This window comes from Marmota monax, unplaced genomic scaffold, assembly GCF_021218885.2.
Source record: "Marmota monax isolate L192 unplaced genomic scaffold, Marmota_monax_Labrador192_F-V1.1 WCK01_AAM20220418_F8-fsc00059, whole genome shotgun sequence".
NCBI classification, from domain to species: domain Eukaryota; kingdom Metazoa; phylum Chordata; class Mammalia; order Rodentia; family Sciuridae; genus Marmota; species Marmota monax.
Window position 1 is genome coordinate 1,989,629 of NW_026693595.1, and position 25,384 is coordinate 2,015,012.

General features: G+C 37.7%; 1 protein-coding gene across 1 annotated transcript in view; it reads right to left on the minus strand.

The window, feature by feature from the left end:
- The window catches only part of Ostf1 (osteoclast stimulating factor 1), a 53,142-nt gene that overhangs the window by 23,838 nt on the left and 3,920 nt on the right, over positions 1-25,384 (minus strand). The window contains exon 2 of the mRNA XM_046459495.2: positions 2,953-2,999. Within this exon, the coding sequence (XP_046315451.1) occupies positions 2,953-2,999 (47 nt within the window). The remainder of the gene's footprint in view (positions 1-2,952; positions 3,000-25,384) is intronic.

Below are 25,384 nucleotides of genomic sequence, written 5' to 3' on the forward strand. Positions count from 1 at the left end.
CACCCAACCCCTCCTTATTTCGGAAACACTTTGTTTAGGAAGTCTTTTGAATATGCATATACCCCATGTCAGCTACACTGACTGCTATGACTTACTGGGGCCCACCAGGTGCTGGGCTTTGAATATTACCTCACACCATGATCCCAAGAGCACTCCACTGCAGAATGGCAAGTAGTATTCCCATTTTCAAATGAGGAAATGATGGCAGAGAGGTTAAGTCAATTCACACAGTGAGTAAACAATAGATTTTGGATTTGCAGGCAGGCTCTAGAACTATAGCAGTGAATCAGTGCCCAGAGCCACTTATTCTGTGCAACTTTCTGAGGAGCCTGGTTCCAAGGAGAGCCAGGTCTAGGGCAAACCCAGATGAAGCTGGCAGCAAGCTGGCTTGGCCACTGCCCACAGAGGGAAGTCAACAGCATGTAAGAAAGAAGAATCATCAAGAGCAGGTTTCCTTTCTTGGTTTCTTTCTCCTTTGCCTCCTAACTATCTGAACCCCCTGCTTCACTATTAATCACGGCTGTATCAGAAGCTTCCAACCTCCTAGATGTCTTTCCACTCCTTAGCTAGAGGGATTCTTCTAAAACTTCACTATCTCACCACTCCCAGACTCAGACCCTTTCAACTGCTTCCCATCTCACCCAGAGCAAAGTCCAACTGAGACCTACAAGGCCCTCTGCCCTAGTCCTCATCTTGTCCCCCTGCACACATACCTACTTCCCTCTCATAGGCATGATTTTCCAGGCCACGTTGTCTTCTCTGCTGTTCTAGAATCCATCAAAGATGCTACTGGAACTTGCTGTTCTGTCTGCTCCCTCCATTCCTTCAGGTCTCTGTTCACAGGTCACCTTTATAGAATGGTCATCCCTGAATACCCTCTTTTCACCTCTCTGCCCCTTCCCTCCTTTCTCCATGACACAGAGCCCCTGACAATCACATTCATTTGTGGGCCTATTGCCTGACTCTCCCACCAGGATGCAAGCTGCTTGAGTCCTTTCTGTTGTGGTCACACTATCCTCAAGGCCTGGATCAGTGTCTGGTACATTGCAGGGGCTCACTGAACCATGGAAATACGTGTGAACTTAGGCATGGATAACAGAAACTCTAACAATGGAAAATACATCCAGTAGAGAAAAAACTGCCCTGGGAGCACAGCAGTTCAGACTTGGAGGACCTGCAAATCAACCCAGGGACTTTAGCTTGCACACTGTGGAACAGCAATAGGAAGTGACCATTCATCCATTCCTATGAGTCACTTATGTCTGTCAAAAAAAAAAAAAAAAAAAAAAACAAGGCAGACCAGATGGGCCAGAGGAAATGCCTAAATGAAATCACCTTAGTTTTTTTTTTTCTGTCACTTAACATATACTTAATAAAAACAAAATGTTAATTTCATTACATTATCCTTTCCATGTAGCTTGATTATCTGTTAAGAGATAGCACATTTCTCTTTTCAAAATTGCTCTTGGTAATTGTTTCATAATGTATTAAAACAACAATGACAAAAGATAAAACAACAAGATATTTTAAAGAGAAAGTGTTAGTTTTAAATGCATGGATGAGAAAATACACATATAAAAACAGCCTATTCTTACATGTCCTGGACAAAACTGTAAGGTTTGCATTTAAGACTAAAGAATAATGAAGCTTCATTTAATTTAAATTTAAACTCATTAAATTCATTTAAATTAGTTTAATTCAGTTCAACAAGGTGTTCATATCCTTAATATGTAGCTATTCATAATAAGAAATAGCTACAAAGAGTTAATTATTAGCAAGTTAAATCATTTATAAAATACTCTGATTCATTTCCAAATTATCCTGAGTGGGTTATAACCTAAATGGTGCTTAAACTCATATTAAAGTTTCCACCTAAGAAAGTTAAATTGTGTGGCAAGCATACAACTTGCAAGTCAAAACACAAATTTCCATAGAGCTCTTTTAAGAGAACTAGAGAACCATATGCTCCAGCATAGCTGAACCCTGAGAACTCAACTACATAACCTCCATTCAGATTACCACCGACAAGAACATGGCTTTATTATTCCACCATGTTCTTTAGTTTGACTTTACTAACTATGCCAGGATACTCTTGCCCAGGCAGATTGCTTTGTAAAATCAAATCCAGACTGATCGACCTTCAATAGAACTCATCAATAGTTAGTGCCCTAGGATTCTTTTGTTTTTAAAAGAAAATATTTTTATTTATTCTGAAATAGCCATAATTACTTATAATGGTATTAGCGTGCTCACCTTGGGTTTTTTATTAAATTTTTTATTTATATATGATAGCAGAATGCATTATAATTAATATTACACATGTAGAACACAATTTTTTCATATCTCTTTTGCATACAAAGTATATTCACACCAATTCATGCCTTCATTCATGTAGTTTGAATAATGTCCATCACATTCCACCATCATTTCTAACCTCATGCTCTCTCCCTTCCCCTCCCACCCCTCTGCCCTATCTAGAGTTCGTCTATTCTTCCCATGCTCCCCCTCCCTTCCGCACTATGAATCAGCCTCCTTATATCAGAGAAAACATTCAGCATTTGGTTCTTTGGGATTGGCTAACTTCACTTAGCATTATCTTCTCCAATTCCATCCATTTACCTGAAAATGCCATGATTTTATTCTCTCTTATTGCTGAGTAATATTCCATTGTGTATATATGCCACATTATTTTTATCCATTCATCTATTGAAGGGCATCTAGGTTGGCTTCAAAGTTCAGCTATTGTGAATTGTGCTGCTATAAACATTGATGTGGCTGTGTCCCTGTAGTATGCTGTTTTTAAGTCCTTCTCAGAAGATGATATACAATCAACCAACAAATATGTGAACAAAAGTTCATCATCACTAACATAGAGAAGTGCAAATCAAAACTATTCTAAGATTTCACTTTAGGTTTTTATATCAACTTTAAGGTTAGAAACTGAATACTTACAGTTCTGGGTTCAAATGTATACAGAGCTCTGAAGACTTTAACTTGCCCTAAAAGAGAAGAAAAGATAACATGTGGTCAGTTCTTTCATTTCTAAATTTTCTGTAAGTAGCAGAATCCATTATGTTCTTCAGAAACTAATCTCTAGGGTATATAAAGAACTCAAAAAGCTAAACACTAAAAAAACAAATAACCCAATCAACAAATGGGCTAAGGACCTGAACAGATACTTCTCAGAAGAGGATATACAATCAATCAATAAGTATATGAAAAAATGCTCATCATCTCTAGCAATCAGAAAAATGCAAATCAAAACCACTCTAAGATATCATCCCACTCCAGTCAGAATGGCAGCTATTATGAAGACAAACAACAATAAGTGTTAGTGAGGATGTGGGGAAAAAGGTACACTCATACATTGCTGGTGGGACTGCAAACTGGTGCAGCCAATTTGGAAAGCAGTATGGAGATTGCTTGGAAAACTGGGTATGGAACCACCATTTGACCCAGCTAAAAACTGGGTATGGAACCACCATTTGACCCAGCTACTCCTCTTCTCAGACTATACCCAAAGGACTTAAAAACAGCATACTATGGGCTGGGGATGTGGCTCAAGCAGTAGCGCGCTCGCCTGGCATGCGTGCGGCCTGGGTTTGATCCTAAGCACCACATACAAACAAAGATGTTGTGTCCGCCGAAAACTAAAAAATAAATACTAAAATTCTCTCTCTCTCAAAAACAAAACAAAAAACAGCATACTACAGGGACACAGCTACATCAATGTTATAGCAGCACAATTCACAATAGCTAAACTGTGGAGCTAACCTAGATGTCCTTCAGTGGATGAATGGATAAAAAAAATGTGGCATATATACACAATGGAATTTTAGTCAGCATTAAAAAAGAACAAAACCATGGTATTTGCAGGTAAATGGATAGCTTTGGAGAAGATAATGCTAAGTGAAGTCAGCCAATCCCCAAAAAACAAATACCAAATGTTTTCTCTGATAGGGAGGTTGACTCATAGTGGGGTAGGGAGGAAGAGCATGGGAGGAATAGATGAATTCAAGATAGGGAAGAGGGGTAGGAGGGAAAGGAAGCGGGTAGGGGAGTAACAAGGATGGTGAAATGTGATGGTCATTATTATACAAAGTACATATATGAAGACTTGAACTGGATGTCGACATACTTTATATACAAACAGAAATACAAAAAGCATGGTATTTATGTGTATTAAGAATTGTAACGCAAAATAAATAAGTAAATAAATAATGTTACCTTAGATCAGATAGAGGGAAGTGAAAGGAGGGGAAGGCATGGGATGTGGGGATAAGAAAGACAGTAGAATAAAACAGACATTATTACTTTATGTATGTATGTGACTGTATGACCAATGTGATTCTATAATATGTATACTCAGAAAAATGAGAAATTATATCCCACCTATGTATGATACATCAAAGTATAGTAGTGCATTCTACTGTCACATATAACTAATTAAAACAAATTTTTTAAAAAGAAAAAAAAAGTAAATGAGAGGAAAGTTATTTCTAATTAAGTAGCTTTTCCACATAGAAAGGATTTTTTAAAATATTTGTTAAATGAATACAAGAATAAACGCCCACCTCTGGGGGATGGCTTTGCTTCTTCCTACCAGCTGGAGCTACATGATTGCTGGTGCTTAGTTTCTGGCCTCTACAGAGTCAGTCCTCCCAACCCTAAGATCTAAGTTTAGAAAGAAAAGTGAGTGAACATCTTAATATAAAAAAACATTTAGTGGGAGCATCTACACTGGCTCAATATTTTTTTTAATTTTAATTAGGTATGTATGACAGCAGAATGCATTTTGATTCATTATACACAACTACAGCACAACTTTTCATTTCTCTGCTAGTACACAATATCTGGCTCAATATTCTTAAATCAGCCAGTTAGAATTTTATATTTTTCAAAAGAAAAGACAAGACCATGGAGAAAACAAAAGAACTTGTTGAAGAAACCTGTAATTGCATCAAGTCCCAAAACAGAGAAGGTACAATAACCAAGCAAAGAGGACTACTTGAGAGTTGTCCTCCATCCTGCCAAACAATGTCTCTTTAAATGTCCATCTGCAACATTTCCATAACACTCTGTATCCAAAGCCTTTATTTGCTAGTCCACTTCATCTGAAGACAAGGACCCCAAATCATTTGTTAAAGTTTGAATATGAGGTGTCACCCAAAAGCTCCTGTTAATGCAGGAATATTCAGAGATGAAATGATTGCATTGTGAGAGCTGTAACCTAATCAGCCCATCCTGGTTTAAGTGGACTAACTGGGTGTTAACTGTAGGCAGGTGGGTTGTGCCTGGAGATGGGTCTCTGAGAGTGCGCCCTGGAAAGGTAGATCTTTCCTATGGCTCCTTCCCTCTCTTTCTCTCTCTGCTCCCTGCATCCGCCATGTGAGAAGTTTTCCTCCACTGAGCCCTTCCTCATGATGTTTTGTCTCACCTATGGCCCAGAGTAATGGAGTCAGATGTCTACAGACTGAGACTTTGAAAACCGTGCGCTCCAAATAAAATTTTTCCTCCTTTAAGTTATTCTTGTTGAGTACTTTGGTCACATTAATACAAAGTTCAACTAAAACATCCTTCAAGGGCTGGGGTTGTGGCTCAATGGTAGAGCACTTGCCTAGCATGTGTGTAGCACTGGGTTCGATTCTCAGCACCACATATAAATAAATAAAATAAAAATCCATTGACAATTAAACATATATATATTTTTAAAGACTTTTTTTAACCCTTTTAACCCTTTTTAAAAAAAAATCATTCAATTTCATAGCATCTACCAGGCACACAGTATAAACAAATTTGCTAGATGAATACATGAGTACAAACTCAAACAGTATAGGATCTACAGACAATTAAAATGGGAGTGGAGGGGTCATGAAATAAGTAGATTTAGAAAATACATAAAAATAGAAATCTATTCACTTGGAGCACTGGCTGGAAGACCCTTTAAAGATGATATCTAAAACAGGACATCATTCAGAACAGTGGACTCTGAGGTAGGATTCAGGAACCTACTTCACAAATTATTCACATTTTTATCTTACTCTTTTTCCTACTTGAACATACTTTATAATATAGAAGCATAATATAATGCATACACAACTTATAAATACATGTATATTTACTAGGAGTAAGTATTCAAGAAACTTTAGTTTAATAGGATTTAAGCATTATGGCCAGGCATAATGATGGGCACCTATAATCCCAAAGCATTGGGAGGCAGAGGTAGGAGGACTGCAAGTTCAAGGCCAGGCTCAACAACTAAGAGAAGCCTTAAGCAACAAAGCCAGACTCTGTCTCAAAACAAAAAATAAAGATAAAAATAATAAAAAGGAGTGGGGATGTGGCTCAGTGGTTAAGTAACCCTGAGTTCAATCCCCAGTACAAAAAAAAAAAAAAGAATCTAATCATTATGAAGCCGGTAATTTATGTCACTTTATGAATGAGACATGCAAGTACCTAGCACAGAGTCTAGAGCATAGGAGGGATTTAGTAATTATTTGCTAAATAAATGAATAGATGAATAATGAAACAAATGGAAATATGCACTCACAAAAGTCTGAAAAACAGTAGTTTAGAACAACACTGTCCAGTATAACTTAATATAATGACAGAAAAGTTCAACATCTTTGCGAGTTACCCATACAGAGCACATGTTATGTGGTCCATGTGATCAAGGAACTGACCTTTACTATTATTTAATTTTAATTAAGTTAAATTGCCACACATGGCTAGTGGCTAGTATATGAAAGAATGCAGGTTTAGAAAATGAATAAATGGAACATGACTTAAATGTCTATTAAGAGGGAACTATGAGCTGGGGTTGTAGCTCAGTGTAGAGTGCTTGCCTAGCACGTGTGAGGCACTGGGTTCCAGCACCAAGTATAAACAAATAAAATAAAGCTCCATCGACAACCAAAACATATTTTTTAAAAAAGAGGGAACTATGTAAATCAACTGTGATTCATCCATACAATAAAGTCACTAAAAAAGAATGCTGCATATTATTCATAAAAGCCAAGACATGGCATCAACTTAAGTGTCTATCAATGGCTGAATAGATAAAGAAACTGTGGTATATATGCACAATAGAATGCTATCCAGCCTTCACAAAGAAGGAGATCCTACTCACCTATGGCCAAGAATTAAAAGAGGAAGGAGGGAACCAGGTCCCACAATCCCCTTCAAGGCATGCCCCAATGACCTAAGGACCTCACACAATGCCCTACCTCCAGAAGGTTCCACCATCTCCCAATAGCACCACCCTGGGGACTAAGCCTTTAACACACAGGCCTTTGTGGAACATACCAGAACCAAACTGTGGCGTATGTGGAATCCAAAAAAAATTGAATTTACAGAAACAGAAAGTAAAATGGTAGTTAGCAGAGGTTGGGGGTTGAGGGAATTGGGAGATAGTCAAAGGACACAAAACTTCAGTTAGACAGGAAGAATAAGCCAAGAGATCTACTGTACATCATGGTGACTGCAATTAACTGCAGACTGTATACTTGAAAATTACTAAAAGGAAAGTAAAGACAGATCCAGTCTAATTGTGGAAAACAATGAAGAACCTGCTGTGTTTGTGAAAGGGAACCTAGTTCTGAGCTAGCAAAGCTGTGTCTGTATTTCTTCATGATTTGTAATCTAAGAGGTGCTCAATAAATGTTTGCTGAATGAATGAATGAATGATGCATACTCAACTCTAAAGAAGAATTTTCTTCTGTGGAGGAATTAAACCAGGCCAAAAAAATGAAAATTAAAATTCTTTGATGGCTATAATCATACACTCTCTCTTAATAAGGAGAGAAAGAAGAAAAGTTTTCATTATAAACATTTGTCTTATGCTATGATCATGTACAAACATACCACAATGAATCCCACTTATTATACAATAATAATGCTCTAGTTGAAATAATAATAATAATAATAGAAGGGACATTAGCAGAGTAGAGCAAATGGATCGGGGAAGGGAGGAGGAAGAAAAAACAAAGGAACTGGGAAAGGAGATTGAGCAATTTACGTTATGTACATGTATGAATACAGCATAAGGAATCTGACTATAATGCATAATTATAATGCACCAATAAAAAACAAATTAAGATAAAAAATAAAACTGCTAAGAATAGATTTTCAGTGTTCTCATCACAAATACATGAAAAGTATGTAAGGTAATGCATTGTTAATTAGCTTGAGTTAGCCAGGCCACAAAGTAAACATGTATCAAAGCATCATGTTGCACACCATAAATACATACAATTTTTATTTATCAAAAAAAAAAAAAAGAAAGAAAAGAATGCTACAGACAGAGCACAGATATCAACATAGAAGAGTCTACAAACTATTCAGTGAAAGACAGGTTATAGAGAGCAGCATGCCCAGTATTATCCTGCTTATGTTAACCACACATAAATCTTGAACGACAGCATCATTTGTGGGGCCATCACATCCCTCTGTACCTTATTATTTACACTCATTGCACGGTACGTGTGTGACTTTTAATCCATGAAAACAGTAACAATACTTTCATTTGGGGCAGGCAGAAAAACCATTCTCTTTCCTCTAAACATCTTCATATAGAAGAGCATCTCCTATCCCCTGTAATCTACAGGGGATCTACCAGAAAACACTTTCTGTGATCTGAATTCTAGTGCTGTATCTCTCCTATTCTACTAGAAATAGGTTCATAGGCAAAATCAAAACTGAACTTTTTTCTGTGTGAAGTCTGTTTTGTTTTGTTTCTCCCCACACCCACACCCTGTTTAGAGAAAGGAAACATCACCCGGAAGGGGAAGCTACCCAGAGAAATGCTTTCTGCTGACTTGATTGTCTGTCTGAGAGGAGAGAATAGTTATCTGGATTACTTCGAACTTTCCAAAGAGAAGTCACACAGGAAGTAGTCCACTAGTGACCAAAATCAATAATGCTAGGATGTTCTTTTTCCTTGGGGTAGACAGCAATGAGAAGGGGGTACTAATTTTGGTTAAAACAAAGATCCAAGGTCAAACTAATGGGCTTTAGAATAATTCAATAAAAATTAAGGAACCTGAAAATAAATACATGATATGTGAATAAGCTAGTGATTTTTATAATTGTACATCTTGTGATAATCTTACTTAAATTGTTCACACTGAATGAAGTAGGAGATTAATTTAAACTTTGCTTCATACCAAATATAAATTAATTCCTTGGGCTATTATATAAAGGAACATTCTATTTGTGTAACATTAGACTCTTATAGATCCCTTTTAATCCATATATTATAAAAGTTCCTTAATTTATTCCATTCTCAAAATTGAGTCTACTAGAAATGGAAGAATGCAATAGAAACAGCTGCAGGATATGAAAGATATACATAAAAAAGAAAAACAGGTGATTTCCATGCTTACAGCTTAACACAGCTAGAGGTTCTCTCATGAGAACAACAATTAATAATACTTAATATGATTAGTTAATAATTAATCAGTTTAATACTTTAACTGATCATTTTTATCACATTTGATTAAACTTTGAGCAACATTCTCTAGGTTTGCAGGTTCATAGAGAGTGTTGAGGGGAAGAAATCAGGGTGCTCTGTTTGTATTTTACCTTCCTTGTAGACAAAATATGACAGTATGCCTATAATCCCAGTGGCTTGGGAGGCTCAGGCAGGGGATCACAAGTTCAAAGAGAACCCCAGAAACAGCAAGGCCACAAGCAACTTAGCATGACCCTGTCTCAAAATAAAATAAAAAGGGATGGGGATATGGCTCAGTAGTTAAGTGCCCCTGGGTTCAATCTCTGGTACCAGAAAAAATAATGTGTGTGTGTGTGTGTGTGTGTGTGTGTGTAAATAACAGTACCCATCATAACAGATCATAAAGTGTAGGCACTGATGAATTCCAATTTTTTTTTTACAGAAGGCAGATTCACAAACGTAAAATAGTTGTGTTCTAATATAAGCAAATTGGCTATATTAGATGCCTTCCTATGACTCTCAGCTTCATTGTTTTCTCACACAAGGCTGTAAGAAAGTGGAGCTGAGAAGACTGGGAATGACCTGAAAATCACCTGACTGAAGAGACCCAGCCTTTTGTCTGATGCTTTGGGTGAGTCCTGCATGAACCAGCAGCACAGGGAATAGAACAGTATGAAAGAGTTGAGCAAGGCTGGTCTCCGGAAGGACATAAACAAGATAAGCAAATTCCCACGTCAGCAGCAGCAGCAGCAGCAGCAGGAGCAGGCATATGCTGGCTCCACTTTTTGCCAGCCTCGCCCTTCCCTTTTCTCTGCAACCCCACCCAGTCCCTATAGAGAAGGGGCAAATCCACTGGTCATCAGCCAAATGCTTCATTTTTCCTCTGGAGCAAGGTTGGCTTCCAACTCAAATAAATGAATTCATGTTCAAGGCAATAGAAGAAGGGAGAAAGTGGAGGGCGGGGGGTCTTTTATAGGCAAAGAGTAAGAGAAACTTCTGCTTTGAGGTAATGTATGAGAGTACCTAGAGGCCCTGGAACAATGCTCAGATGACTTGGGGCTCATAAATTTGAACACAAAATTTCTAATCTATTTTATTCTCTGTTGGTGAAGGAGTAGAGAAAAAGCTTCGAGAGAGAGCCACCAGGGCAGTGTTAAAAAGGGACTGCTCCCAGGCAGAGACTGGCATTTCATAGAGAGCAAGAGGAATAACCATTTGAAATGTCACAGTGTAGTTACCTGCATCAGACTGATGATTTCTCTGATCTTTAAGAATGCCAGGAAGCATAGGACATTTTAGAGGGGCTTCATTTAAATTAGTGATGATAACCATTATGGACCTACTGTGTGGCTAAAATGAAAGACACTGGACAATGGGAAAAATAAACTGGGCAGATGGCAGAATATTATTAGCACTAAAACTAAATAAGTTGAGTAGCTATGACAGATGGCACAGACCTCCATACAAATTACTAAGTGAAAGAAATCAATCTGAAAAGGCCACTGTATAATTCCAACTATGTACATCTTGGAAAGGCAAAACTCTGGAGACAGAAAAAAGATCAGTGGTTGCCAGGGATAAGTGGGGAGAAAAGTTTGAACAAGTGAGGCACAGAGGATTTTAGAGCAGTGAAGCTATTCTGTATGATACTGCAATGGTGGATACATGTCATGTATTCATCTAAACCCCACAGAAGGTCCTAAGTGAATCCTAAGGTGAACTACAAACTTAGGATAATAATGATCTGTCAATGTAGATCTACTGATTGTAAGCGATGTACCACTCTAGTGGGGGAAACTGAATATCAGGGAGACAATAGGGTAATAATGATCTGTCAAGGTAGGTCTATTGATTGTAATCAATGCACCACTCTGGTGGGGGAAATTGATTATTAGGGAACTATGCATGTATAGGGCAGCAAGATATATGGAAAATCTCTATGACTTCCACTCGATTTTTCTGTGAACTTAAAACTGCCCCAAAAAATAAAGTCTAAATGTAAAAGTTTGGATTTGGGAGCATCTAGGATTTTGAACTTTCAGATTAAGGATATTCAACCAGAGAGTCCATAGAAATATTTATTTATATATATATATATATATATATATATATACACACACACACACACACACACACACATACACACACACTGTATATACATATACATAAAATCTTAATATATATGTGCATATATATACATTGTGTGTGTATATATATATATATATATATATATATATATATATAAAATAATGTTAATAAAATGAGAAAAACTAGAATTCTCAGACTTTTAGTGGGAGTACAAACTAGCACAGCCCCTACAGAAAATTTTTTAGCAATGATGTTAATTTATGGCTTTTTTTTTTTTTTTAAGTACCAGGGATTGAACCCAGGGGCACTTAACCACTGAGCCACATCCCCAGCACTTTCTGGTTTTGTTTTGTTTTTTTTGAGACAGGATCTCACTAAGTTCCTTAGGGCCATACTAGGGTGCTGTGGCTGGCATCAAACTTGTGATCCTCCTGCTTCAGCCACATGAGCTGCTGAGATCAGAGACATGCACCACAACGCTGGGCTATTTTTCACAAGTCTTAACATATCTTTGAGATTTAAGTTGCATTTGGGGGAAAAGAACATAACTAGAAAACCCTCCTCAGCATCTGTTGCAGGACTAAAATACTGCATACAAAAATAACCCCTCTCGAGGGCTCGGGATGTGGCTCAAGTGGTAGCGCGCTGGCCTGGCATGCGTGAGGCACTGGGTTCAATCCTCAGCACCACATAAAAATAAAATAAAGATATTGTATACACCTAAAACTAAAAAGTAAACATTGAAAAACAATAATAACCCCTCTCCACTGTCTCACTATTCTCACAGTGAGTCTCAACATTTAAAAAATGCAGATCATGACCCACGATCCATAGACTATAAAACTAATTTAGAGACTTTAAAAAAAATTAAATAGAAGCAGAGACTAGTATACTTAGTAGAAATAATTATGATTATTTGAAATGTTGGAAATGGAAAAAAATAGATATTTATTTTAGAAATATTCATTTATGTTGGCATGCTATAAAATGGGCAAATATTAACAATTAATATTTAGAAAAACTAAATGTTGTCTTCACAGAATAAACTATTCAATACAAGAATAAATCTGAAACTCTTATCTAAAGATTTAATGATGATTACAATCTTACTAGAAATTCCAGGCTGGGAATATAGCTTAGTGGTAGAGCACTGGCCTAAAAATAATGAGGTCTTGGGCTCTGTTCAGCACCACAAAAGAGACAAAGAAAAGAAAGAAAGACATAGACCCACTTTGAAAGTTTAATATAAAAGTGCAAGTATCAAAATTCCTTGGCACTATCAAAGGCAGCCCCATGGGACTTTTGCAAAAGTAGAACATGCTCTAAATAAAGAGGTGGAAAAGCAGGACATCTCTGCAACCACTCTGAAGCACAGCTATTGCCTGAGGCAACGCTGCCAGCAAGTTAGTAAACCTTCCTTTCTGTGTAACAGAAATGCACTGAGGTCAAAGAATACCTCCTGCTTCTCTCCTGGTGATGCCACTTCAAGGAAGACAATCCCATGAAGAATTCCATGGTTTCCCAAAGATTACTAGCAATCACGCTATCTCAATATTAAATCTCAGTCTATACCTATAATTTTTACTCTTTAATGATTTGGGGCTTAAAATTCACTGCCTTGAGCTGGGGATATAGCTCATTTGGTAGAGTGCTTGCCTTGCATGCACAAGGCCCTGGGTTCTACTCCCCAGCATCACATACACACAAAAAATTACAGCCTTGCAATTATCATACAATGGGTATTCTTCCAATACTATATATACATTTATGCTTTCAATTGACTAAAAGGATTTCAATAAATAAAGCACAAAATATCAAATCAGAATATATAAAGTCCACCTTTGAATAAGTTACATTTAGAATATTTACATGTTTTTCCAAATTAATATAAAGATAACAATAAATCAAAATGCCCTGCCTTGTTTGCATTACTGGTGGTACAACTGTGATCAGGCATGAGTGTTCACTCTGTAATCTACAATCCCTGCTTGAGCAGAAATCTTAATGTGTCAAGCATGACACTGAAGTAGAGAATCCTGTTTATGGCCATACTACTCTGAACACACCCAATCTTGTCTGAAGAAGACAATACCCCCTTTGGACAACCAGCCAAAGCTCAACAACAAATTCTAAAAGAAATGTGAGGCTAAGATGAACTTATGCATGTGTGTACATTTATATATGATGTTATGAAGTAAAATATATTATCTTACTAGAGACCAAGGTCAAAAATGTTTTGAAACTACTGTTCCAGACTGTGTGACCAAATTAGAAATCTGCTACACGGCTCTATGAAGAATAAGTAATCTCCCTCTATTTTGTGAATTTTAGAATACAGCTGGTATATAAAAGCCAATATTCTCCCATCTTCCCCAAAAGCAGCTGGGTACAACCAAGCTTAGAGCTCTCAAGAAAGAAGAAAAGGAAGAGAATTATTTGATCAAAGGAGAATCATTAAAAAAAGTGAATGTACTATATACGTATATTTTTCTCACATTTGTCTAAGAGAATTATTTATACCCTATGGTATTACACAAAAAGTGTCAACACCTTAGAATGTTCTCAGAGTAAGTGAAAGTATTAATATGATTTCCACTAAGCATATTTATTCTATTAAACATGCATGATGAAACAGGATGTTTTCTGCTCAAAAACACAACAGAAGGAGTTTATGTGATGGTATCCAAGAGTCAAGGCCGTCCTTTAGATTCCTAGGGTGAAAGGAAACAGCTGTGCTCTGTTGGACCAACATAGGCCTCCCCTGGGCTTTGTGGATTCCAACGCCAGTAAATGAGGTGGTTAGCTCAGAACAGGCTTCTTGGCTCAGATTTCTGTGTGTCATTCCACAAAAGCCCACTGCTCTTGAAAATAAAAAGAGAGACTATAATCCTTGGAAAGAAAATCACAATGTGATTTGGAGCACAGTAATGTCCAAAAGTTGCAAATGTAATGAATAAGTTTCTTCCCACATATTCATATTTTTGGATAAATTAGATTCATTCAATTATACTTGCATACCTAATAGAAAAGACAATGAACATGACATTATTATCCCTCCTTATTCTAGCACTACTCTTCTTTGCCACCACCCTATCCAATCCAAAAAGGAAAAGGGGTGGGGGGACTAAAGAATTTAAAATGTGTCTTGATTTCAGCTGCAGGAATGACAGACTCCTTAAAAACAGTAGCCAGTGTGTTTTCTGACAAGAGGGTTCTGTTTATTAACAGTGAGCCTTTCTAATCCATTTTTTTTTTCATTTGCTTATGCTTTTTTAGTGCCTTTCAGCAAACTTGGTTGTTTTTACATCTTGAGAGACCATACCTGCTGGTTATTTTTATTTCTTTTCTTCCATATGAAATACAAGTCCCAAAAGAGCAGGGTTCAAAATTCCAAATGACAAACTCTTTGTCAATCGTGTTTTGACTGACTAAATATTACAGCCACTAAAGACTATTTATCCCAGGATGAAGGGCTTCCAAGACAGTTTAAGGAGACCTCATGGAAGATAGGAGAACACAATTACAGTCCTGGAAATTAAGTAATAATAGTAAGAAGAAGTCTACATTGGTCATCCCATCTTCTGCAAAAAGCAAAATAAGTACAAGGGCTGACCCATAACAACAATACCTGGTTTTGTGTGACCCATGAGAAGAAGAGTTTTACATTTTTAAATAGTACAGGGGAAGGTGAAAAATAATATTTTATAAAATTCAAATTCAAACTGCAGAGTCCATGAAATAAAGTTTGGAGCACAGCAGTTCATTTGGATATTGTCTGCGGCTGTTCCACATTATACAATGGCAGAGTCATGGTTGCAACAGAGACTTTCTGTGGTCCAAAAAGCCTAAAATATTTACTATCTGCCCTTTTACAAAAAAATAAAAAAGAAAGAAAGAAAAATTGTGAAACCCTATCCGATGGTCCCGCTTTCCTGTAAGTTACAAGGCAGACAAAGGGAGCATTACTGCACAACATGGGGGAACCTTAGCACCAAGTGTGCCTCCTGCTGACCCCAGAGACCAGCTGGGCCTTGGACTCCTCCTACGGGAACTGAGTGGATGGGAGAACAACTCTATGTGCCAAGACACCAGGCAAAGCATTAACCTGCAGCAATATATTTACTCCTCAAAACCAATCCTTTAATGGAGATCCTTTATGAGCCCTATTTTACAGCTGAGGAAACTGAGGCTAGAGAGAGTGAGAGGTCATTAGTCCAAGTCCACATGACCAGGAAGTGGCAGTGAAGAGGCTGAACCTGAGGTGGTAGGCTCAGGAGACTTGAAGTGAACACACTCGGGCCATGGCTCCCTGGCTCTAGACCCTGTGCTCTGAACACTCTGAACATCCAGAGAGCTGAGGTTTTCATGCTAGATTAAACACATTACTATACGTAAAATATCAGGTGCAGTTTGGGATGTTTAATTAACAATGTTAGCCATTGTTAATTACTATGCCTATTTTTCCTTTGGTGATTGGAACTCAGGGGTATTTTACCACTCAGCTACATCCTAGCCCTTTTTTATTTTTTATTTTTAGACAGGGTATCCTTAAATTACCAGGGCTGCCCTCAAACTTACATCCTCCTGCCTCAGCCTCCTGAGTTACTGGGATTACAGACACGTGCCACCACGTACAGCATTACTATGCATTTTTTATTATTTGGGGCTTACTTCTTGTGTCTTCATCCTCATTAGCAAACACTATTATTGTAACTCTAGTCCTGTATATTAAGGAACTTATCACTTATAATATCCTGGCAGAGATATCTTTTTTTAATATATATTTTTTTAGTTGTTGATGGACCATTATTTATTTATATGTGGTGCTGAGAATCAAACCAAGTGCCTTAGATGACTCCAGCCCCTGGCAGAGATATCTTAATGCTTTTATTAAGCAAACAGAGCACAGTTTCAACATTCTATCTTTTAATGGCTATTGAAGAATGAAATAGGAGTTTAAATTGGTTATTTTAAAATCTATGATCATGAATACAAAATTATTCACAGAAAAAAACCCAGAAATGTATGAGTGTATAAATATATACATATGCTGGAATACATGTTGTCTTGGTAAAAATTTTTTTAAAAGGTTTATCGCATTCTTTAAAAAATAGCTTTTGGGGAACATTCTGATGTTTTGCTACTATGTAAAAAAATCTGGTTGTTATATGTATAAAATCAGCCACATAGAACAAAAATATGCATATTAGAAAAACTGCAAGAAAACAACAAAATATTAACAGTTATCTCTGGGTGGTAGAATTATAAGTCACATTTCTTTTTTTTTTATTTCTAAATTGTCTACAATGAATAGGAATTCCATGCGCAACAAAGAAAATATGTTTCTCTTATTATCCTAGTAAAGGACAACTCAGAAATTATCTGTATTTTATTTATCAGCAGAGTATTATATATTAATATAAGGCCTCTTTTGTTCTCCTTTTCTCCACTTTGCCATGAAAAATAAAAAATGGTAACAAGATAAGCAACTTCAATGCAAAGAACAAGCACAAACCTGAGAATGCATACTACTCCCTAGTGAATTATGGCTACTATAAGCTATGACAGCAATTGACACCTGTCTAAATTTTGGAAAGAGAACAGTAGGTACCCATGCAAAGAGAGGCAGGACAGAGCAGCCCCACAATGATAATACAGAAGTCATGGGGGGGGGGGGGACGGTAGTCAGGAAGTCCAAGAACAGCTAGTAGATGAACTTGCCTGAAGCCTGTGATTGAAAATGGTGATTAGGCTGGAGGCGTGAGCATATGCCTCAAACCTTTTTTTTTTTTTTTTAACTTGAACTTTATCTTTTAGCTCTTTTTCAATATTATTTCCACTGGATGAGTATAGCATATCAATTCTGAGTATAGCATATAATTAGAGATGAAGATATATATAATCATTTTTTCTTTCTTAGAAGAACAGTAACTAAAAAGACTGCATGCTAAACCTATATGTCTACTTTCTCAAACTTGTTTGAGACCCACAAGAAATATTAGTTCACATCAGGACCCAGGAAATATACCACACACACACACACACACACACACACACACACACACACAGAGTCTCTCTCTGTCTCTCTCATAAAATTCTAAAAGGTTTTACAAAAAAATATTTACCCTTACTTTGAGTGATTCATTCTGATATTTTTGCTCCCCTCCTCCTCTGTCACCTCTCTACCCCACCCCCTTTTTTTCTTACTGGATGCTAGTGATGACTAATTAATTAGATTGACTAAATGCTCTACAACTGGGTCACCATTCACCATTTGAAAATACATCAGGCCAGAACACTTACTACATAAATGTGTATAACCAGTGTTTGTAAACTAAATAAAAAATTCTCAGAGATACATTTCTGGTACTATTAGCAATAATGAAATGTCCTCAAAATATATTTTAAATGACCTTAGTCTTAGCCCTCTATAAAGATACATTCTAATAAGACACTATGATGTTAAAAATGTGCTCATTATTCACAGCAGAACCCCTTTCAAACCTGATATAGAAAAGAAAACACAGAGTCTGTAAGAAAAAGGAAAAAGAATCACTAGAGACAGGACTCAGCTGAAGCCAGATGTTCAAAACTGCCCCCATAGACACAAAAGGCCAAGTCTGTAGCTGATAGTTAATACAAGAATCTGGATGTGTGCAAAATAGTACAAAATCACAAGAAGAAAAGGAGCAAAGAATCAATAATACCTTGAGAAATGAACTTCTCTCTGTTCAGAAAACAAAAGGATTCAAATGTTCTTATGCAGCACAGTCAAAATACTACAAAAGTCCCTATCTCAAAAGACAACAAAACCAAAAAGAGGAAACTGAATACAAAGACGCCCTCTCTAAGAAACTAGCAAGATGTCTCAAGTGTTCCTTTCTCTCAATTCCATCCTCTCACTGACATCACAGCCTTTACCCTGAAAACTGTTTCCCTAACCTCTGCCCTCTCAAGTCACAGCAGCACTACCTGGAAGGTTTACATCACGTTCCTAACAGCCACTTTCCTGTCATAACAGTGGTGAGGCTTGCCTGGGGGCCTGGGACACTAAGTTATGATGCCTCCATCCCATGGACAGACCTGGCTGCAGGCTCAGCCCAGCAGCCAAGCAGCAAAAGTCCCAGGTGGTGAGTTCCTGCTCTGGGCTGGCTTATCTGAGAGTCAAGATTATTTATGGCAAGGAGGGGCTAGTCAGAACTCAGGAGCTTCTGGAAAGACCCAAAGAATCTAAGTGACTTCCCAAAAGGCCAGGGTAAAATCTTAATCCAAAATATCAAGGTATTTTCCCAAACCAACTCAGATTTGGGGGGAAAAAAAGAAGTGTCCCAAAAAATGGAGTCTTTTAGAAATTTCTCATAGAGTGACCAGGCAGGACAAATGAAAAGCCTGGTTTTGTGGGGTTGTGATTAAAACAGGGTAAATTCCAGGAGCATTAAGGTAAGAATCCCCTTTTTCTCAAGGCCTGGGGTAAGGGGTTGCACCAACCCTAAGAGTCATAAACCTACCCTCAGTGCCTTACCCCTCAGCCACTCCAAAGCCCAAGGCCACCTCCATCCCCCAGGGTGCACTTTGCTCACAGACTGGCTTTTTTTTTTTTTTTTTTTTTTTTTTTTAACACTCTTTTTCACTGATGGATGCTCAGAAGCTCATTTTGTCTTTTTAGGAACATGGGGATGTAGATAAGAAGAAACAGTGAATGGAGATAATGGAATTTGGCCTTAAATTTCTAGGAATGCCCCCAGTCCCCACCCAAGTCCCAGATTCTGCAGTACTATTTGCTGTGTAAAACATGGATGGGGTGACAGTGAAAATAACCTCTCTATCCAGAGGACAGAAGAGGGAAATGTCAGCATTCTCTGGGGCAGTGGCTTGCCATCAATATGCAGTGGTCATCTAAATTGTAGCTTTTCAGAATAAGCCTAGGAATTTGCTCTCCTTCTAAACTCACTGTCCACATGCAGAAGTAAACTACCTTCTGGTCATCTGTCCTAACAAACTGCAGTTCTTTACCTCTGGTTTTAAAGATAATGGAAAATTAACACTCAGGATCATTACAATAATTTTTAACTACAAATAGATTATTTTATTTGAATTCTAAGCCACAACAATAAAATGTATTCCCATTAGTATAATTCTATGTTCTCAAAATTGCCATTATATCAGAATCCCTAGAAACATGTAAATGTTGTTTTGCTGGAGGGTAAAGGAGGTTTTTGGTTTCTTGTGTGGACCAACATAAATGGCACAGCAATAAGTGGAAAGAGAATCATTCTGTTAAGGGAAGACCTGTCATTCCTCCTGTAGAAAGAAGCACCAAAACACTCCTCCCTAGAATCAAATGTGAGAATTTCCTAAAAACAGGATCTGGCCTTGAATCCATGACCGAAACTGTCACTTCCAAAATAAACAGGAAAAAATACAAGATGGCAGCTCTTAAGAAAGCAAGATTCTGAATCATAATTTGCATAAAGAATTAATTTCTAAAAACTAGTAGATAACATATTCCTAGATTACAGGTCTACAGAGTTAATGTTATTGAGTATCAACTTTATACTTTCCAAACATAAAAGTCCTCACTGACTCAATGGTCATTCACAAATGACCACATTTTGCAATCCTCTCATTGGAATCTGTGCATATAGTACCCGACATATTCCTACAAGGCCACTTCAAGGTTTTCTTTCCTTAGTCAGCTATAATAATAAAAAACACTGCCTTATGTAGTCAGAGCATAAACGAAATTGGATCAGGCTTAACTATTAATACATTATGCCTCCACTCCAACCTTCGTCCCTCCTTTCCTCTCGGTTTTCTTGTCATAGAAATCTGGACTGATGGAAAGCTGTTGGAGTGTTTTATTTCTTCATGTTTATATTCACCTGATACTAAATACTGGCAGTAACTGAGAAAAATTAAAAATGCCCCAGATATCTATAAGAAGAAGTGCAAGTTGAAATTATTTAGGAATGTGAGAAACTGTTTGAAGTAGACTTCATTCAGATTCAGAATAAAATGAAGAAAGTGAGGCCCAAGTAGTCTAGTGATATATCAAGGTCACCTACCAAGGTCATTTGAAACTATGTAATCAGAACTTCATCCCAAAGCTAATGCTTATTTTCCATTACTATAATCAGCCTTCTCCTGTTCAGTGCATGGCTGGAGACTATAGTATCCACCTTATTAGATAGTTTTTATGCCTAAAGTCCTATCCTTAGAGTCATTCAGTTAAACAGGGAATTCCTTTTCAGAATCTTGTTCATAGCTTATCTTATATTTAATATATTAGGGGAAGGGAGCTACAACAAATCAATGATTAGTTTAAGACTGAAGGTGAATTTGGTCATCAGATAAGAAACAGTAAATTTGTTTTCAGAGCCCATAGAGTTTAGGAGAGAGGAAACCTAGTTTCAGTTGATGTGAGAACACTGGGACCATCCTGGGCAAGCAACTCCCTGGGCACGTGGCCCTAGTATCCTGGGGTGCCATCATCAAAACTCAAATAGCCAATGGGCATGCCACTGAAGTCTGCCAAATATTGACCTAAAGAGGAAAGCCAGCCCTTACACAGACTACTCAAGAGTAGACAGAGACTCAGAGCAACCACAGGACGACAGCACTTCAGAAAGGCACCAGTACTGTTAGCCAAAGGCCCAAACAATCTGGACTTGTGTCTAACAATAAAATACAGACAAATGGTAAGAATTAAAGGCAGATGAAATTAAAGGCAGGTGTCCACATGCCAGTCAAGAAGGAGTGCCAGAACAGGTGTCAAAGCATCAGAGATGTTGAGCATGGTGGTACATGCCTGTAATCCCAGCAACCTGGGAAGCCAAGACAGGAAGATCGCAAATTCAAAGCTAGACCTTCAGCAACTTAGCAAGACCCTTCCTTAAAATAAAAACTAAAAAGGACTGGGGGTGTGGCTCAGTGGTAAAGCACACCTGGGTTCAATCTCTAGTGCCAAAAAAACAAAACAAAACATCAGAGACCCCATTCCAAACACGAACCAGAAAATAGGGAAAAGCCAGTTGTGAAAAACAGAGCTTCTAAGAAGCCAGTAGCAAGTCCTAGGGACCCTAAAGGCCCCCAAAGGAACCCTAGAGTTGCAATATTTAAGCACACAATTGGTCCACAAGAGTGGGAGGATATTAGGCAAGAACCAGAAGCCCTATCAAATGGAAGGTTCCCAGAAAGAGGAAGTGAGGTGTCACCATAAGCAGCATCTCCTACTTTACATTCCAGCTTAAAGTAGGTCCAGGTTCCAGTGAGTGCTGCCTTGGGTGATGTAGATTTACCCCAAAATGCAGAGGAGTAGAACAGGATTTATTCTCCAGCAGAAAAATAAGGCTGAACAATTTTAAGGTTGGCACACACAATTCAGTGTACTAACTTTGGATTTCTGTTGCAATGTTTCACAGCCAGTATTCTTGGCTGAAAAATATGAGAACACCTTCTATTCAATCCTCCCAAAGCTATACTGACTAATCAACAGGACCCAAAAAAACAAAGAGCACATGCTAACCCAGAGATCCTGTAACCTCAGCCAGTAACATGTCAAAGACAGTCACAAGAGTCTGGTTTTCAAGCAATGAAAGCTGAGACTCTGGAATCGTCCAAATATGGAGTCAGAGATACCTGTCAACTGTGCTAAAAGACATAAGGGGCTTCTCTCAGCCAACCACCTCACTTCGCACTCAGAAAGCTGGGACTTGGAAGGATTTTCCTCCAATGATGGCTTTAGTCAGGAGAATTCCAGGAGACACTCAGCCACTCCAAAATAACCTCCAGGTTGAAGAGATTTCTTGACTTATAGGAGTAAGTTGATTTAAGTCCTGCATGGGGAGAAGGGAATCCTGAAATGGAATCCATGAGTTTTCCAGGAGCAGGCAAAATCCCTAGTATATCCAGTTCTCAGAAAGACCTTTTTTATGGGGCCTTCAGCTCTTGTAAAGGGCCTGAGCTAATCCCTCTAGCATGAACACGAATGGTATTGGTTGCAGGGTGTTCTTTATTCTGAATCTGAATTGCTCACCAACTCCCGAGAAATCAGAAGCATGAGGAAGAAAAGGATCCACAGTAAGTGCATTCTTGGCTCCCAAGACTCTACAACCAAAGTCGCTTTTCAAATTCTAAGGGATGCTAAAGATTTAAAATCCCATGCCAACTGAACTACACAAATATTCTTCCTCAACTCCTGCCCCAAGAGTAAGATGAAAAATTTGCCTTATAGTTTTCAAAAAGTCCTATAGATGTTCAAACATAAAGTGGGACATGACTAGCAAGAATAAAAAGGTGGTGGCAGCAGATGCACCAGTAATTTGTTTAGTGATTTGAAGCTGCTAACTCTCTTTAACCAGGGGCTGCAAACTAACCCACATTTATTACCATTGACAAACAGATATGCAGATGCATCTGCAAAAAAGACTGGCAGGTATATATTTAAATTATTGCTTTCTGTGCAGAGTAAGATCATGACCCACAAACTGTTACATTAGATAAATGGCTTTCTCTTTATTTCAGAAAAATAAATTCTCCAGTTTGCAGTTCTGTGTGTGCACTGAGTTTTCATGGCTTCTCAGAGAGAAGCTCAGCACTTTTGCAGTCAAATGTGGATAAGAGAATATATTTATTTCATTTCTACTTTAGTCAAATGAACTACACAAATATTCCCCCTTTGTTGCTCAGCAAACTTACTCAGCATTCAAGACCTGCTTCAATGACCCTTCTTCTGTGATACCTTCTCATCCTCCCCAAGCTCCCTGCCCTATGCGTCCCAGTCCTCTGATTCATACTTGGATAATATCTCCAATCAAATGTGTTAAGATTTTTCTGCTGAAAGCATGCTCATTTTTGTAAGGAAGGTAAACTGATATGAACAATTTAGAAATGTCTATGAAAATGCCAGTGCACATACCCTCTGACCCAACAAATCCCACTGCAAGGGCTTTATTTATTTTTTGTTATTACAGAGTTACAATAGCCTTATTTTGCAAACAGCTTTGTTTTGCAATACTGTAGTAACAAAAGATTGGAAACAATCTAAATGTACATTAATAGTGGTCTGGTTAAATGAGTACAATGGTCACTCATCATAAGAATGAAGTCATCCAGACTTTGCGGATAGTACCAGAAGATCTTAGAAATGACTATCTCCCAAATTAACAAGTGAATTGCAATTCCAACACACGGAATGTAGCCTTTGAATTACCTCTATAAAAGCCCCCTGTTCCTGCTAATGAACAGAATCACAGCCTTTGGGACAGTAATCCCTATGTTTCTCCTTTGCTACCAAAGCAATAAACCTTCTTTTTCCTTTCAGTCCAAAAAAAAAAAAAAAAAAATACAATGGGATTCCACGCAGAACCAAAAAGCCCTATTGGTACGAAATTTTTTTCCAAACTCTTAATTTGTTTGATAGAATATCTTGACTTAATAGTTCACTTAACTTTAGCCTACTAAAAGTTGTCTCTCATGTTTTTTTTTTTTTTTGGACATCTTCCCCCGTGTATTAATTGAATGAGGGCAACTTATTCAGCATCAGGTATAAGAGGAATATTGGTAAATTTCACCACACTGATCACACGATAGTCAAGCCCTGAGAATGACGGAAATGCAAGAGAAATGGAACCACCACCATTTCCAGAAAAAAAGAGTGCAGAGCAGAGCAACACAGCCTCAGGTCTTTGCTACTTTGTAGTAAAGCTACAGAGCCCAGCCAAAACAGTCTCTCCCCTGCTTCAAACAGACTTTTTATTGTGTATCAAAACATTTTTATGTATCTGTTATTCATAAATGTTTAGTGGCTGTGCAGTTATAAGTAAATGCAAGATTGGTCTAGTCTTACAAAGTGCACAGACTAATACTGATCAGATAAAAGAACAGTCATACAAAGCAACTACCAATAATACAACTGTATATGTTAATAAAATTGGTTGTCCAACCTGAGTGGGTCCAACCCACAGGTGTCTCTACCTAAAATGCATAGACTCAAGTAAAGTTTATGTTCTATTCCTGGGTAACACTAATCACAGTAGCTTTAAGACTGTAAGTGGTTTACTTAACCTTACCAAGTATTGCTTTATTCATAAAACTGTGAAATTAGGACTCATCTCAGAGGAAAGGCAGCATAACTAAGGAAGACAGACCATATTAAGTGCTTGGTGCAGTGCCTGAAACAGGACCATGTAAATGACAACTATTATTATCTTTGTCATCGTCATCCTGGAATTTTCTAGATGCTCTTCTTAGAATTTATTCTGACATCAGGTATAAATGGAGCATGGCATTTACAAAAGAATAATTCATGTGTATATTTCAAAGTCAACCCTATTCTCTCCCCTTTTATTAATTATTTGGGGGAAGGACACTACACAGAGGTTCAGATTATTTTAGATGATGACCTTCTTCTCTCAAAACTGCTATTTAAGTAACATACTGTATTATCTTTGATGTTTTTCCGACGGAAAAACCCAGGATATTGACATTTGCTTCTTCTAAGTTCCATGAACTTATTTCCACAAGACACATGAAATATTTATGTTGCTTTACTTTCACAAACAAAATCAATAAGCCATTTGAAAGAAATGGCCAGGATCAGACATCAGGTTTCCAACTACAATGGATTGTTATAAAACCCACCTAGAATAAGATGATTTGAAAGTCCAACTGCCATTCAATATCCTTTGCCTATCTATATATCAAGCCCCAGAATAAAGTCTTTAATATGTTCTTTGTAGGAACAAAAGTCTTGTCTTCTCCACTCTGACAGCCAGGTAGGTTCACCCCAACTGAAGTTCAAGGCTCCTAACAGTGGCTGAAAACATCATAAATGCTCTGTGTGTA